Source organism: Ursus americanus, chromosome 19, assembly GCF_024610735.1.
Source record: "Ursus americanus isolate L20-20 chromosome 19, mUrsAme1.1.p, whole genome shotgun sequence".
Taxonomy (NCBI): Eukaryota; Metazoa; Chordata; class Mammalia; order Carnivora; family Ursidae; genus Ursus; species Ursus americanus.
Window position 1 is genome coordinate 55,389,039 of NC_142145.1, and position 17,768 is coordinate 55,406,806.

The 17,768-nt window shown below is 45.5% G+C and overlaps 1 protein-coding gene across 4 annotated transcripts in view; it reads left to right on the forward strand.

The window, feature by feature from the left end:
* PTPRM (protein tyrosine phosphatase receptor type M) overlaps nucleotides 1–17,768 on the forward strand; it is a 745,411-nt gene that overhangs the window by 714,627 nt on the left and 13,016 nt on the right. For all 4 annotated transcript variants that reach the window (XM_087869969.1, XM_087869970.1, XM_045781827.2 and 1 more), the window contains 7 exons: nucleotides 4,334–4,488; nucleotides 4,746–4,881; nucleotides 6,839–6,988; nucleotides 7,689–7,862; nucleotides 8,866–8,997; nucleotides 12,404–12,529; nucleotides 14,375–14,538. In XM_087869969.1, coding sequence (XP_087726095.1) covers nucleotides 4,334–4,488; nucleotides 4,746–4,881; nucleotides 6,839–6,988; nucleotides 7,689–7,862; nucleotides 8,866–8,997; nucleotides 12,404–12,529; nucleotides 14,375–14,538 — 1,037 coding nt within the window. The remainder of the gene's footprint in view (nucleotides 1–4,333; nucleotides 4,489–4,745; nucleotides 4,882–6,838; nucleotides 6,989–7,688; nucleotides 7,863–8,865; nucleotides 8,998–12,403; nucleotides 12,530–14,374; nucleotides 14,539–17,768) is intronic.

Sequence of the window (17,768 nt, forward strand, 5' to 3'; positions counted from 1 at the left end):
CCTGGTTGACACTGTTCGGCCCATCTCTCTTTCTTTGTTCACAGTTTGATAAATGTCCATGTCATGTGCCCATCTGGGTTTCCCAGTAGTGAGTGAGTATCAGTACAGAGACCCAGGTCCTAACCCCTCCTGGAATCCCCCTACTCCCTTGAGGCTTTTCAGGCCTATGGTTCCCCGTGGCCTGATGGATTTTGCAGGGGGAAGTGACCTACCTGGAAACATAAGTCAACACGGGACACTCTTGCATGAACCGGTCCCTTCATTCATCCTCGCTCTCATACTGGTTTTAGCCTTTGTACTTGCTGGTGTTGGGTCATGAATGCTGTGCTGTGGCTCTACTCTGCCTCATCCCATGTGCATGGATGGGGCCTCTTCTCTGGGAAGCACTGTAGGGCATAACAGGGAATTTCCTTATTCCCCCTCTTTCTGCTGACATAGGGAGGGGCCGGAGGTGAAGCAAACTGCAGTCCATCCAGAGAAGTGGCACAGGTAGGCTGTGGGGAGAGCGGAGGTGATGTGGCTGAGAAACACTCTTGCCTTCCAATCCTCCCCTTGCCTTGGATGAAGGGCACACACTGTTTTGTCTCAGAGATCCGCAGACTTTTCCATCGAGAGCTGATTCCTCCTAGCTGAGCCCTGCACGGGCCATTACAATTTTGTCGCAGACTGGTGCGGTGAAAGCTTGCACTCTTCAATACCAGCAGGTCTCCTTGGAGGACCTGGTTATAAGCGCACTGCTGGGCAGTTGGCTCTTGGCCCTCCTCTCTAATTTTCATGGCATCCAAATGCACTTTTGGGATTAACAAGACCAGTTTTGGAAAATCAAGGAGATGGCAGCCTCTGCTTTTTGGCTAATTTGCCCTGATGTTTTGAACTACCTATCCCGGTTTTCAAATCCGTATTTGTCATAGAATCACAAGGCTGAAAAGACTTTAGTTTATTTTAATCTGTTTCTCATACTATTTAGCATTTTTTTCCTTAGCCTGTCTTTTTTAATAAGTAGGCAGGAGGCTTGGGGACTTCAAAGAATGTGGAGTTCTGGTTGACTCAATTCTTCAAGTTCTGAACCTTACACTTTGATGTGTCTTTTTTTTTTTTTTTTTCCTTCTTAGGCAGGATTGGAAAAAAAAATTGGAGGATTTTTGTATGGCTCTTGGCAAGAGCACTCATGAATAACTGCATTAAAACAGATAGTGATAAAAGACCCTCAATATTTTTTTCTTTAAAAAAAAAATCATCCAAAGCCATCACTTAAACATGGAGTTCTTTGAACAATAGTCAGCTCTCTAATAAGCTAAAAATGCATCTCTGTTGCTAAAGGAAGGGTTTGTTTGTTTCTTTGCTCTTTTTTTAACCTCTTATTGTACTCTCCTACATTCCCAGCTGCACAGAAATGTTTCTGAAATAGTCAGTTATTTTAGTCCTCAGACAACCAGCAAAGAGTCGGTGGAAGGAAGGGAAGGATGAGGAGCTTATTAAGGATTTGGGGGAAATCAAAATGACATGTTAGTGATTTTCTAACTGGGCAATTGAAATCTTTAAGGAAAACAAATCATTAGTACTTCTGTGGATCACTTCTTGTAGGTTTTGAACTTTCTCATTAGAAGAGAAAGGAAAAAAAAAAAAACCAGTCAAGTATATACTTTGAGAGGCCTGCAATTCTGATTCTATTTTGAGAGTATGTTGCATCAAGGGACCCAAGGTGAAAAATGGATTTGGGCTCTACTCTGCAAAACAAGCAGATGTGTTGCAATTTGAAACTGATGAGTTCTTGTTTGGCATGGAATTGTCATCTTTCCTTTCTCCTGCAAGGGATGACTCAAAGCTAAATAGATTTTAAATAACAAAGTTCCCATGTGTCGGGAAGAAGACAGCTCAAAAAGTCTCCATGGACCTAGGCTGCCCGGTGAATCTATCCCTGACCATCCTGGCAGAAAGGAAGGTCACCTTCCAATGGCCACCAAAATCTGTCTCCCCAGGAGGTGCCTCCGAGAAGGCAGTGGGAATATGGTCCTGCCCTCACAAGGGCAGAACATGTAGTTGGTGATTGATTCGTTCCAGAATATTTGTTAAGCATGTACTTTGAGCTAGGCACTATTGTGTCTTGGCTTCTTCCTTCCTATTGTATTTACATGAAAAATGAAGTAAACATCACCTATTTATGTAGCATTCATGCTTGTTATAATGAAAAGGAACCAAAAAATATATATAACTGATATCGAGTCAGGATATTTGAGCTGCAGTCAGTGATCACATCAATAATTTTCCCCCAAAATATATTACAGAACAGCAAAAGGAGAAATTACCATGTTGATGAACAAGAATGAGGCTGGCTCAGAAGCAATGGCTTTTGCTAATCTTGTCAATAGTGAACATATTAGAGGGTACAGGCTTATTTTAGGAAAACGTTTTCTGCATGCCAGAAACTGACATTTACCTTGCTCAGAAAATGAGTCTTAAGAGAGATCAGTTGGGGGCCCATCTCCTGATGGCTGGAGTTCCGAATTTGGAGGATGCTGGAGACAAAATCTAGCAAAGCTAAGAAGTGAAGATCTCAAGAAATTAAAATTAAAAAAAAAAAGCGTGTGGGAGAAACAAATGCCCTTTGGTCCTCTTGGGAATAAATAAATATTTATTATAGGCTTTCCCACTTTATGGAACCACCCGTGCCCCAGTTGTCATATGTAAAGCTCAGGGGGGCTCTCTAGGGAGCTGGAGAGTGATACAGGCCCAACTATTTGTCTTCTGGTGGAGACTTCGGGCCCGGCCAAAATGTTACCATGGTTTAAGTGATAAGAGATGTGGGCTCCTAACCACCAAGCAGAATTACTCTGGAGTCACGAACATATTTAGTAGACGACAGTGCGGATTGTCATTTCTGAGTCCCTGATGGTTTAATTCCTTAATGCTTAAACTCCGTTAAAGAATAGCATGATTTTCAAAGAGAAATAAAGTTTCAGCATTTGTGGGTTATTAAACTAAGACGTATTAGCACCTTGACAGCATACAAGTCTTATCTTAAAATCTGTAATTGGTTGCATCTTCTAGTCTTTCTAGACACATTAAAAATTCTCAGTTCTTAAAGAAAAAAATCTGAATTTCTTCTTTGCTTACTAAGTGTGTGTGAACAATGACCAATGGTGAGCGTGACAAGGTTAGTGGGTATTTAAGCCATAGTCATTATCAAAAAAAAAAAGATAGAAAAAAAACAAACTCGGGACCCAACACAGAGATGGTATTCAGTAAGTGGTCACCAAATAAGAGAAAGGAGAAAGTCAATTTGATCAAGGTTTACAATCCAGCCTTGATTCTGGAAGTAGTGTTCTCTTCAAAACAGATTTCTGTTTTACAAGACAGCCTTAACACATAGGTTCATAGGAAAAAATTGATGGATATAAATCAACTTTATTATTTTCAAAACAAGAGTAAATTAGAAAAAAAAAAGCTCTTCAAGTCTTTCTCTTTCTGTCTTCCCTTCAGTTCAGGAGGAAGGCATCCCTCCCTCTTCAATTTACTGATCTAACATAGAATTCCAGGAAAATTGCCTCTTGATTTCCATGGTATACAGTTGCTGTGCTGACTGCTTGCCAGAGGCTGACCGTTTTGGCCACTTAAAGACAGGAAACACTGTCCTCATAGCTGTGACCCCCCAGCATCTGGAGTCCTGCCTCAAGCATGGCATTCACTCCAAAGGTTGGGGACTGGATGAATGGATGAAATGTTTACCCAAATTAGTAAGAGAAGCTTAAGAAACTTGAGGTGCAAATGAAAACTACTCAGGCCTCTCTAGTTGGAATGCGGTCCTCATTCATTCTTCCAGGGACATTTTCTGTGCACCCACAGCGTGTGCTCTGCTCGAGGACCGGGTACAAAAAGGTACGGAGTGCAGAAGAGCTCAGCCAGGCTGCTGCATTTCAGGAGCTGGTCTCGAGCCCACAGATACCCTTGACTTCCCTCAGGTCCCTGTTCTGTGCCTCCCTCTGTGGCCTTGCGCTTCACACAACGGGATGTAAGCACACACAAATTGTTACTAGAGCCTACTTCATAGAAAGGAATTTCGAGGAATCAGAGATGCATCCGTTTGCTGCAGTTGCACCTGTGAATTAGCATTTTCCCCGAACGTCAGCTCCCTTGCACCCCCACCCACATCTTCCTACCTGGAATAAGACTTCCCAAGTGCGTGTTAAATCGAAGAACGGCCTTCTTCCCAGCAATGCATAGTTTCCTAGCCCTAGGCTTCCTGACTGCTTAGGGGTACTTGACATTCTCCTGGTTGGCTCATCATTTATTTTCCTTTGTTCTCTCCCTTGCTGTGCTGACCGCCTGGCGGCAGAGAGGTGTGCATGAAATCCGCGAGATCAGACAGTTTCACTTCACTGGCTGGCCGGATCACGGGGTCCCCTATCATGCCACGGGGCTGCTGGGGTTCGTCCGGCAGGTTAAATCCAAGAGCCCGCCCAGCGCAGGCCCGTTGGTGGTGCACTGCAGGTAAGCAGAGTGCCCGGCGCCTCTCAAAGGAAGCACAGCGGGCAGGGGGGACAGGGGCTCCTTTGGGGTGTTGACAGCGCTTTGGAACTCGATAGAGGTGATGGTCGCACAACATTGTGAAGGTGCTAAAGGCCACTGAACTGCACGCTTCAGAATGGCTCACTTTATATGCTATGACTCTCACCACAGCAAAGATGTAAAACAAGGAGAAGCACGGGGTCCTTTTTCCTTCGCTGACGAGCCCTCTTTTCGCCCAGTGCTGGCGCAGGGAGGACGGGCTGTTTCATCGTGATCGATATCATGTTGGACATGGCGGAAAGGGAAGGCGTGGTTGACATCTATAACTGCGTGCGGGAGCTGCGGTCGCGGAGGGTGAACATGGTGCAGACAGAGGTACTGCTGCTCCCTGCCCATCCTGGGCTTTGTTTCCCGTGCCCCCCGCACCCCGCCTCCCGGAGCCAGGCGGGGAAGAAACACTGACAACTGTCTCTTCAAAACTCCCTGGAAAAAAAAGTGATATACCTGGCCATCTCTCTTTCCTTCTTCCTCCCTCCCTCCCTTCCTTCTTTTTCTTCTCCTTTCATAAACAGAAAAGGCCAGGAGTCTCCCAGGTAACAGAATCTGCAGCCAGCAGCCTAAATTTGCCCATCCTTCTGTATCAAGGGGCCCAGTAGAGTCTCTGTATTAAGCTTTCAGAGATGCAGTACTCTTGGTTTTTTTTATTATGTCTTTTAAACTAGCTAGTAACCAGAGCAAGACGACTCCTGGGAATAGCCAGGCGTTTGCCAAGTGGCTTAAGGCTAATCTCTGTACACTTTATTCTTCTCCTACTGTCCCTACAAATTCTGCCCAGTGGCTTGGCATCATGGGAACCTGCACATTTTGTAGAAATACTCTGTACTGACTAGTACTTCTGTAAATTAGAATTCAAGATGTCAGGAATGTAAGTGTTTGAGAAAAAAAAAATTACATCCTGCCCCGAGGAACTTCATATTTTTACTTAATATTTGCTTGTTTTAAGTAGGCATTACACCCACCACCTAGAAAAAATGATTCATAAAGCAGAATGAAGGGGCTCCTGGGTGGCTTCGCAGGTTAAGCCTCTGCCTTTGGTCAGGTCATGCTCTCAGGGATCAAGCGCGCCCCCCCCCCCGCCCCCCCCCCCCAGGTCAGATTCCGTGCTCAGTGGGGAGTCTGCTTCTCCATCTCCCACTGCCCCTCCCCCCCACTCATGCTCAAGCACGTGTGCCCTCTCTCTCAAATAAATAAAATCTTTTTTTTAAAAAAAGCAGAATGAAGAATAAATAAGAATCCCTTCCATTTAGATTTTGTGTTAAAGCTTACAAAAGCCACTGGTTTGAAATTTACAAAAACCTAATTCCATTTTCAAATAACTTAAATAAAAATAGCAGAAACTCTTAATGCTTTCATCATCTTTTATCTCTAGAATATGGATTCTTTGCTTTAAAGATGATAATGATAGTAATGTATTTTTTAATGTATTTTACAGTCAATCAAATCCCCTTTCCCCCTTGCTCTGTCTCTGAGGCCTGGGCTGTTCTTAAGAATTAAGGGTCCTCATAATTTATAGAAATTAAAGTAAAAAGTAATGAGACTCTTTCTGAATCTCACGTAAAGATCAATAATAAATATGGTAAAACTTTACTGATTAATTGTAGGGAAAGTCTGTGCCATTTCAGAATGAGAGGGCCCTTTTGTAAGCTGTGGACTCGCGCGTGCATGCATAGAAGAGCTCTTCCCCAGACACATAAGGACTTTTGTAATTATCACATTAATGTCTCCAAAGAAGTAGTTCTGAGTGCTGGAAACTATTTATTTTCATCGTGATGTCAAGTTTCCCTGGACGTTCTTTGCACTGTTGACTTGGTTAGCAAATGCCTCTTTTCAGGACAGACAGATAAGATTCTGCTCCTCTCCTCACCTGAAATATTGAGTCCCAAACTCGTGGGCTTAGAATTACAGAGGCAGTTAAGCCACAGCTACTACAGCATGACGGCGCTTGCTCTGGGATTTATCAGTGTCTGAGTGGTTTTAATCACTCTGTTTCATGCTTCTGCATTGAGTTTGTGTGTCTCTTCCTCCTGTCTCTCCACCCGTGGCCAGTCAGGATACGTGCCGGCTGTCCCACGTGGGCATCCGCACTACTGGTAGTGGGACCCCCACCTCGCAGCGGGCAGGTCCTTACACCTGGTTTCACTGTGGCAGGAGTGGATTGTCCAGGACGGACCACCGTCCCATTATCTTGTCTGCAGGGGGCTGTCTTCCCTTCTCTAGTTCTCCGGACCCACCTGGTCTCTCTGTTCCTAACTAGTCCCCTCTGCTTCTCCAGGAACAGTATGTGTTTATCCATGACGCCATCCTGGAAGCCTGTCTTTGTGGCGACACCTCGGTCCCTGCTTCCCAAGTGAGGTCTCTGTATTATGACATGAACAAACTGGATCCGCAGACTAACTCCAGCCAGATTAAAGAGGAGTTCCGGGTAAGTCATGCAGAAGGGCGGGGCAGCTGGCTGTGGCTTTGCTCCTTCAGAAGTCTCCCAGAGTGAACTCTGGAACCCCTGAGCCAACACAGAGCTTGTCAAGCTTGGCATTACTGACATTTTGGGCTGGATAATTCTTGGCTGTGGGTGCTATTCCGTAGGATGTTTAGCGGCACCCCTGGCTTCTACTGCCTGGATGCCAGGAGACCTCCGCCACACTAAGTTGCGACAACCAAAACTGTGCAGACGTTGCCAGGGGGCCCCTGGGAGCAAAGGGACCTGGCTGAGAACCACTGGTCTAGCAGAGCCATTAAACCCCGTTGCAGGCAGACACCGGGCAGTCCTACAGTGTAACACGGGTGCAGCCAGACCGAGCGAGGTACTTGCTGGGCAGTCTAAGTGTACCTGACTCTAAGTGAAATTGTAGCCAACCTCTTCTTCCCAGGCACCCAGATGTCCCGCCCTAATCAGACCAGATGGCACAGATTCCTCCAGATCTACGGTGGCCCTTTTTGTGATGGGCACTGCCTGTGGACAAAATCCAGCAGGGGGATAAAAGGGCACTAAGTATGGGAGGGGGGGCTGGGAACGGTGGGGCCGGGACTCCGTCATCGACTGAGGACACTCGGATCTGCCGGAGTGTGAAGGTGACACGGAGCGCCACGTGCTCTTGCCCACGTGTCTGCGTGCTGTCGTGCAGACCCTGAACATGGTGACGCCGACGCTGCGCGTGGAAGACTGCAGCATCGCGCTGCTGCCCCGGAACCACGAGAAGAACCGCTGCATGGACATCCTGCCCCCGGACCGCTGCCTGCCCTTCCTCATCACCATCGACGGGGAGAGTAGCAACTACATCAACGCTGCGCTCATGGACGTGCGTAACCGGCCGCCCGCCCCAGGGGAACGGGAAGCCCCTCCTGACGGGCGGGCCGCTGGCCGAGGCTTCCCCTTCTGCTCCCCAGCCCTTGTGTGTGTTGGTTTCTTTAAGACCCAAACCACCTTCCCCACAAAGCGCATTTCAGATTCCACGTGTTTCTGCGTCGGCCAACGCTCTCGGTCTCTCGGAGACCACGGGTGGGGAGGTATTGCTGCACGAAACATGTCCCAGGTACTCTCCGAGCACTTCCATTTTTAACCCGACGGCCGGAGAGCGAGAGACAGCTATTAAGTCACTAAGGCAGTGAAGTGGGGTAATACGGTTCGCAGCATTATTTTCATCCCCTGTCCTCCTAATTTAGGCAGTAATTAACATGGGAGGAAAAATGGTCTGTCAGGACAGATAGCACACAACTCATTACTTCCTGTCAGTCTGTTTACTTCTAGCTGAATGAACATTTGCTGTTCGATTGATGGGAAAAGTAAATGGATATTTTCAGGGCTAATATGGAAGCTCAAATTCTGTTGGTGAAGTATCAGTAAAAAGGTGCCTAAATTGACTCAAGGCTCTCGAGGGCTGTAAAAAGCATTATTCCTTCTGTGGCAGGAATAAGTAACACCGTCACCCAGAGAGATGACCCTCGAACAAATTTTAGGAAAAGCAGAAGTATTTTCATTGTACATACTTTGTAAAGTTACATTTTCTCCATTAAAATGCTTACGTATAGGGCCGATATTGCCTTTCTAGCAGATATATCAAAAAAAATTGTAAGAGCTACTTATTAAGTTTTCTGGGTGTGGAAGTGAGAATACTTTATCATTACTATTCTGATCAGTCTGTATTTAGTCTGTTTTGGTGTTGACAGGGGTGCTGGGATTCAGCAGTTGTTAAATGTGCCCAGAGTTCCGTGTCACAAATTTCCATGTGTACAAGATAACCGAAGCTTCCGCCCTTTCCATTTTCCTGAGTATATCTGGCTCTTTCTTGTTTGTATTTGCAGAGCTATAAACAGCCTTCGGCTTTCATAGTCACCCAGCATCCTTTACCAAACACAGTCAAAGACTTCTGGAGACTGGTCCTGGATTATCACTGCACGTCTGTGGTTATGCTAAATGATGTGGACCCTGCCCAGGTGAGACTCGTGCCCAGGGTCAACTCTAGGTTTGTTCTGCTTGTGCATCGAGAAGCACAGGCCCTGTGCCAGGTCACAAACTCCAGGTGACAGGTAGGAGCCAGAGCTGAAACACAAATGTGAAAAGCAGGTGGAATTAAGGATGGGGGCGAAAGTAATCTGAAACCAAAAAGACGGATTGACGTCCTAGATGATGGCAGGGACCGGCAAGACAAGGTTAGATAATTGGCTGTCCCCAAAGGACGGATATATGGACTAGACGGAGATACAGGGTAGTGGGTAGAGTCAGAGCTGTGGGATGAGGATGTCACACTGCCTACACCAGCAGAGCCAACAAGCCAGGGAGCCCCAAAGAAAGCACAGCAGCACTGGGCGCACCCCTTCGCCCATCCAGGAGCGGTCATGTCCTTCTTGGCACAGCTCACCATGGAGCCTGCAAGTAGACAGGGTCACGCTGGGGTGACAGTGCAGACCAGCAAGTGATTCTAAAGGACAGTGATTACTTTTGTCAACCTTTTGGTAAAGATAGTAAGAAGAAATGAAACCAGGACTCAAACACAAGAGAAGCTCAGAATGATAAATGGGGCTTTCCCCTAGCTGCTGTCCTCACACGTAGAAAGAGAAAGAATAGGGCTGTGACGACTGGGTACTAGTAATGGGGTTAGAAACATTCTCTTAAAGGGGCTTGTTGGCAGGCAATGGCACAGTGCCCCTTTAGGAGCTGAATTTATTGCATTTGAGGATGGCAACACCAGTCACACGCTTAACTGCCATGACAGGGTGTTACAGCAACTGTGGGCTTCTCGTGTTTTAAGAATAAACTTGTTCCGAAACTGAATTAATTTTCTATCTGGTAGAGATAGAAGTTTAAAAAAGAAAAAAGGGCTCTGAAGTGTTTCAGCATCCAACCTGGGCAAGATATTTCCTTCCTAAAATCCATTTTATTGTCATCAATCTGCCATAAATTCCATGGACATTCACTTCAATTCTATAATTTTTTAATTATGTTTGAGGCCCTACATGATATTGTTAAGGCTCTAGCTTGAAAGCTAGTGAATGAAATAATGATGATAATCCTTGTCCTCATCTAGTCCTTTTTGCTTAAGAAGCTTAAATATTTTAGAAGTCTTCCACACTGATCCCCTCCAAAAGAGAGATTGCAGCCATTTTTAAAGACAAGCAGACACCACAGTTCAGGGAACTTCAAAGGCCCAACTCAAAATAGCACCAGGGGTCCTGATTTTCTAACTCACAATGCCATGGGTTAAATTTCACTAATTCAAGATTCTCCAGCCAAAGACCGTTAGAGGACAAGTGACTGTTCCCTCTTCAGAATCACTCCCTTTCCCCTAATGTGAATCCTGAAATGCAGTGATACACTGCCTTTTTCATATCAGTGCTTCAGATATTAGTGATTTCCACATTTCTTTTTGAACGACAGTATTGGAATTCTAAAGCTGCATTCTAAACCCGAACTGTCTGGATGCAAACCAAGCTTTGGCCGACCCTGGTAGGAGAGACAAAGAGTCCAATTCCACTCAGCAGACAGAGCTGATTTTCAGAGTGAGAGAAAGAGGCTCCTGGGACACAGTCATTTAGAGAACACTAAACTGAGCATTTGAACTTAAAGTCTCTGCAGTTGTGCAAGAATAGCACTCGACTATTTTAAGTATTTATAGGTCTGGTTCATGGATGTGTTATGCACCATTTAAGCCATTTTCTACACGGTTTACTTGGGCCGAGTGCAGAATGTAGTGTGCCAAGAACCATGCGCTGGCCCGGGCCATTCATATTTCTCTGGTGTAAGTGACGAGCTTTAATCAGGGCTTGAACTGAGAGAGCAAGCAGAAAGCACAGCCCACTCAGTCTGGAGAAAAATGGGCAGGACAGTTCAAATGTGCATGTTAGGACTTCTATTACCATCTTGACTTCCCGTCATAATGCCTGTTAATTTTAACAGTGGGTACACTTGGGTATAAAGGGAAAATAAACATCAGCAAGCTGTCATTTGACAGGGCAGTCTTAGAACTTGTCACCAGGAAGTGCTGGTGAGGAAGGGAAATTTTATGGAGGCAATATTTTAAAATAAATAAATGTAATTTTTAAAATACCATAGACTTAGCTAACGTAAACAGTACCCTTAGTTACTCCGCCCTCGTTCTTGATGGCGCGGTGCAAACCTTCCACTGCTTTGTAATAGAGAGAGAGCGCTGTTTCAGTTGACCTACAGTTAGCGGGAAACTATTTTGCAATCTTGGGTGTAAATCAACCTTTATAACCTTTGACAATAAGATTTTAGATACTTTGGAAAATGAAAGTCATCAAAAAAAGGAAATTCAGTGAGTGGATTCTCCTTTTGTGCTGCATCATTCTGCTTAAAATGAGATAGGTTTTTCATCTGCTCTTGGCCCAATAGAAACCAGTTATCAGATAATGAAGTGATTCCCTCTTGGCCCCCAACAAGCCATCTGTCCCTCTGGTAAATCAGAAAGATGAGAATTAAACTCTAATCCCGAAAACATCGTTGGATACCAAGTCCCAAAAGAAGTTTAATTTCAGACTTTAAAGGCCTATTAGCATCTCAGGGCTTTAGGAAAAGTCTGTGAGAAGGAAAAGTCCTGGGGGGGTTCTCCCCACCTATCTGCAAGTTTAGTATTTCTGTGGGGTGGTAGCAGATGCAGGTGTCTCTTTTGTAAGCCACCCTTCCCGGCAACCCTCCTTTCAGGCTGAGTTGTGCGTCACGTTCACACCAAGTTCTAGTTACCCGGTATCACCAATACCTGGTGCTTGAGACTCTAGGAAATTGTGATTTTAATTAAAACTACCTCCAGGCAAAACAGCAAAGCATTTACTCTTATTACATCAGGTTTCCTAGATCTCAGCTGGGAGAATTTGGACCAGATCATGAAAATGCAACCCAGCACTGTTATCAGTATCTTGTCCCTGAATGGCCCTATTCCCCAAAGTGATTACAAATTACAAAGCAAGCCCACATGGGGGAGGACAGAGATATGGTGTCAGTAGGTACGTGCACCATCTCAAATATCTTAGCTCTTGTAATGGCAGCCAGGGGCATCGCCCTGGCACCAGATAAAGACATGCAGAAGGGATCTTACAATGGGATGCGTTGAACAGCATCCACATGGCCTCCTTGGAAAGCAGGATGGCTCGTGGCTTAACGATGCTTTCTGAGAAAATGAAGGAAATAGTACTGGAAGGACAGGTGGAGCTGAGGGATCAGCCAGTAAGAAAGTCCTTAAGTGTACTTTCTGGGAGGAAAAGAGAGAGGAAAGAAAATGAAGTGAATCGAGGAAGTATTAAGACTTACTGAACATGACCTCATCCAAACTGTTCATAGTCAGTTTATTCCTATAATTAACCTCGCGTTTCTGTGTTTTGAATTCAGTTGTGTCCGCAGTACTGGCCAGAGAATGGAGTTCACAGACATGGCCCCATCCAAGTGGAATTTGTTTCTGCTGACTTAGAAGAAGACATCATCAGCAGGATATTCCGTATTTATAATGCAGCCAGAGTAAGAAACACTTACTTATGTTCTGGTTTCGTTATTTTCTCATTCACCAAACATCTAGGGTGCCTGCTTTGTGTCAGGCACCGGTTAGGAGTTCGGAACACATTCTAGATGCTTGTGAACAAAACAAAGCTCCCTAACCTTATGGAGCTTACATTCTAATGGGAGAAAAGAGACAATAAATAATTGATAGAACAGCTATTGTAATAGATATAGTATGTTAGAAGCAATAAATGCTATAGGGAAAAAAGTGGGGAGGTAGGAAGCACTAAGGCCATGAATAAGAGGGAGAACAAGTCCCTGTCTTACGTAGATGTCCATGCGAGCAAAGACCCAACCGAAGTGAGGGAGCAGCTACTCGGCTCTCTGGAGACAGCTTTTCAGGCAGAAGCAGTGGTCAGTACAAAGGCCCTGCGGTAGGGCCTTGTCTGGTGAGGTCCAGAGACAGTGAGGAGGCTGATGTGGCTAGAGAGTAGTAAGCCAAGGTGAGAGCGACTAATAGAGCTGTCCACCTAGAGGGGAAGTGGCCGAGGGTTGGGGGGCTGGGGAAAGAGACCGTGTAGGGCCTCGCAGGCCACTGCCGGGATTTGGGCTTTTGCCGTAAAGGAAATGAGAAGCCAGTACAGGGTTGAGTAGAGAAGAATCGCATGATTAAAAAGGAACACTGTAGCTTCTGGGTTGAGAACAGATCAGTCAAGAGGCCAATCTAATAAGCCCAGTGAGAAGTGACAACAGGACGGTGAAGTGGCAGCAGTTGGAGGTAACATGAGGCAGAGAGATGCTGATATATTCTCGTGGCAGAGCCAACAGGATTTGGGAATAGGCTGGAACCCAGGGAGCAGGGGATGGGTTTCAAGATTCAGGTACTGAGAAAGGGACCAATGGAATTGACATTAACTGAGTTGGGGAAGGCTGTGGGTATAAGGGGACTGTTTGGGGTGGAGGGCATGCATTGGAGAGAAGGCCAGGAAGCTGTTAGATACCTAAGTGGACATGTCAAGTAGGCCTGGATCTACGAGGGGGGAATTCAGAAGAGGCCCACCCTGGAGATGTAAACTGATGACTTACCGGAATGTTGAAAGCCATGAGACTGAGTGAGCTCTTCAGGTCGGAGAGAGAGGGGGCCCGAGCACTGAGCCTGGGCTTCCATCAGCAGGAGGTCTGGGAGAGGGGGAGGCCAGGACAGAGGGCAGAGAGCAGAGAAGGAAGAGCTGCGGAAGAAAGTGTCAGAGAGCGAGAATCATCACCCACGTCAGAGGTGCCGAAGGCCGAGGGAGACGTGATCCAAGTGATTTAGCCGCAGCCAGATTAAAACTGTGCCACTTTTCTAACACTTTCTTGAATACTCCAATTCCATTTAATTGTAAGTAAAGATTAATTGACCACTGACATCTTAGCAAGATTCACACCAATACGCAAACCTGTGTTGTGCTCAGAACAAATGCCGTGTAAGCTGAGCTCACAAACGTCTCTGGATTATAATTTATTCCTTACCCTTAAATTACCTGCAATTAAAGGAAACCCATTTTGCCCCTTACTACACAACGTGATCAGTGCTCACGTAGTGTGTTACTTGTCACTTGGCTTTTGCAAAACTATAAGCATTCTGCTTCACTTTTATTAGGCCTGTCATTTAAAACCCCTGGTTTTTTATAACAGCTCCAGATTAAAACTCATAACTCTTGAGGCCAGTGGAAGCTTCCTTCGGTATTTATAGACAGGCCTCGCCTTTAGTAATGGACTGCTTTGCTGAGAAGTCCAGGCAGGTGGAATCGGCCTGCTGGTATTGCACAAGTAAACAATGCCTGTTTTCCTTCCACTCCTTGATTGTTGCCTGATGCCCTGTAGCCCCAAGATGGATATCGGATGGTGCAGCAGTTCCAGTTCCTGGGCTGGCCCATGTACAGGGACACACCAGTGTCCAAGCGCTCCTTCCTGAAGCTCATTCGCCAAGTGGACAAGTGGCAGGAGGAATACAACGGCGGTGAAGGCCGCACGGTCGTGCACTGCTTGTAAGTGCTAAGGGGAGCTCTTCACCTCAGAAGGGCCAGGCCGGCACTCTGCTGTCCCCCCTGGTTTACTACCCCTGGTCTCTCTATGAATGGAGAACAAATCAGTAGGTCTGGGTGAATGCAGATGATCCCTCTTCTCGTTAAGGATTCTATTTGCCTTGCAGAAAACAAGATAGGCACATTTTATATTCGGATGGGGTATCACTGCCATAAAAATAAGCCCTGACCTTGTGATTGTCCCTCCCACCCCCCAAAAAACACCTGAGTAGGTTCACTGGGCTCCTACCAGCTCCTGAGAACCAAGGGTTAAGTTTAGGGGAATTTTCCAAGCTGGTTGTTAAAGCGTTGGTAACTTGAAATCATCCACAATGGAAGAATTTATATCACCTGCATCAGCAAGTGCTGCAAATCAGAGCCCCCTCCTGGTTTGGCGAAGCCGGTGATAGCATCTTCACCATCACACCAGTGGGTAATTCTATACGAAATCATGTGAGAAGTTTCAATGGAATTGTCATTTAAGAGAACTGTGTTCGTATCTTGTTTTTTGCCTGGGAATACCTATGTATATACATACATACACATACATACATACATATACATATATACATACATACACATACATACATACATATACATATGTATATGTATACATATATACATACATATATACATACATATATACATACATATATACACATATATATATACATACATACATATATATATATATATATATATATATATACATATATATATATATATATATATATATATATAAAAGATGTTGTGAGACCAGTGTCTCCTAAGTGTGCTCTGCAGGCCAGAAGACCTAGCATGCACTCAAATGGGAAAACCACCGCTATAGAGCAGTGATTCCCAATCGTGGCTGCACATTAGGGTCATTTGGGGAGATTTTTAAAACAACAAAAAACAAAAGCCATGCCCAGTCTACACCCAAAGCAATTCAATCAAAATCCCTGAGGATGGGCACCAGAGAGTCGCGTTTTTTCAAACTCCTAGATTATTTCAATGTGCGGCCAAGGTTGAGAGCGCCTGAATAGAGACGGCCACGCTTTTCAGAGCATCTTCACCTGCATTTTCTCATTGGTGGTGATATGCAGCTAATCAGCCAGCTGGGCTTGGCTTAATGGAGTAAGCAATTAGAAAATCATGGCAGTTAGGGAAGATGTTTAGAGAATTTGTGGAAACTCAAGTATAAGCTTATGTCTCTTTTCCGTGGAGTCTCATTAGCACACAGTGAGATGTCTCCCAAATTGAAGGGAAAATAAGGTTTAACTCTGGGCAGACCAGCCTTAGTTAAAATGATAAGCTTCCTAAGGACCTGGATATCTCCCTTTGGTGCCCATACCTCAAGCCATGCCACCCACCCAGGGGCCCAGGAGGGTCTGTGATACCGTAGAACTCTGCCCTGCCTCCCAGCAGTCCAAAGGCGGCAGTGTCTTGTCCTACAGAAACTGACATTCCCTTGAAAAGAGGAATGGGTTCTTAGCAACACATTCATACTTAGCCTCAACCAGACGCCCCAGTCCTTTGTCCTTCCCGCTTACTGCTCGTCCCTTCCCTCTCATGGACCCAGTTCATTAAAAACATCTCTACCAAGAAAATGTCAAAGAAGATTAACAGTGCACAGCCCCTTTTATTTCTCGAAGTGCAGATATAACTTCTGATCAGAATACAACCGGGGGGTCACCAGTGTGAGCTGATATGGTCCCAGCAAGGGAAATTGACATTTTAGTTAGGGTTTGTGTTTTATCTGTTAGGTCTTTTGAAAAAAACTAAAAACAGTCTGCAGATATCCATTTCTGTGTCTTGAGTCTGCTGGCATATGGCTGGGAAGGCAATGCATACTTGGTACCCCCCTTTGATTGGTAGCTTTCTAACAAGGGCCAGTACTGTAACCCAAAGGACTGAGTCACACGGGGGGAAGTTGAGGCACCAGGACAACCCTGAGGGGAAGATACAGAGACCCCTTAAATCACTGCACTTCATAAAGAGCCACCAACTATACCCTCCCAAGACCCAGCTGTGACCCCAAAACTAGGCCATGACATTGCCATTCCACATGACGTCTACAGCGGGCTGTTCTCTAGAGTGCTCGGTGGTGGGCATCCGTTGTTTCTGCCCTCTTGCCATCCCAGCACCCCGCCCCTCTTCTGGTAAGAGAAACTTGATCTTTCCTTGGGAAATATTTTCCCCAATTCTGAAGTCCCTGTGGTTCCCATGGGACTGCCTCTTGCTCTCTTGGTATCAGGGTGGGCATGAGACCCATACCGGGTAAGAGTGTTCATTTTTGTTTAGATTTATGAATCTACATCGGAGATTTTTTAGTTGTGAGAAACAAAGTTAAGTTGAATTCATATCCTCCAACATAGGCCAGAAAAGAATGCACCGAACCACAAAAGCTCTCTGCTGTTCATTTCGGAAGTAAAAACATTATATTCAGCATAGCATAGCGCCACCTAATGGTTGTGGGCAGAGCAGTCCCTGCCTGAGACAGGCCTCCAGGTGCTGTAAGGGGAATGGTTCCTTGAGTCACAGGTACACTCAGGGTGAGCAAATAGGGTTTTTTTTTTCTTTATACGTCTTCCAGCTCATAAAACCAGAAGAAATGGATAGAAGTAAGAGATGACCATTTTGCAACCCTTGATGAAGATAATGGACGTAGACAATGGTCATCAACAGCTGCTGAAAGCATCAGGTGAAAAGCTGGTGGGGGGAAAGCAGTGTGGTATCAGTGCGAAGACAGAAAATAGGCTAATGGAGCAGAAGAAAAAATCTGGAATGGAGCCACACCTCAGGGTCACCTGATTTACAACAAAGACCCCCAGCACCACACCACCTGCAGGGCGGTGGGAAAGACAGCCTGCGGACCTGGTCTCCCTCCTCTTGCTGGGTGCAGAAATCATTTCCAGATGGATCACGGGCCCAAATATGAAAAGGAAAACAATGAAGCTTCCAGAAGAAAAGCTTCATGACCCTGAGGTAACCAAAGATGATGTCATGCAAGACACAGAACACTAGCCACAAAAGAAAATACAGAAAAATTGGATTTCATTAAAGTTAAGCATTTCTGCTGGTCAAAAGACACCAAGGGACAGTGAAAAAGCAAGACAGAACGTGGTCAAAGAGTTTTGTGATACGTGCATCTGACAAAGGACTCAGGGCCAGAATGCCTAACTACTGCAAGCCAATAAGAAAAGATCGACCCA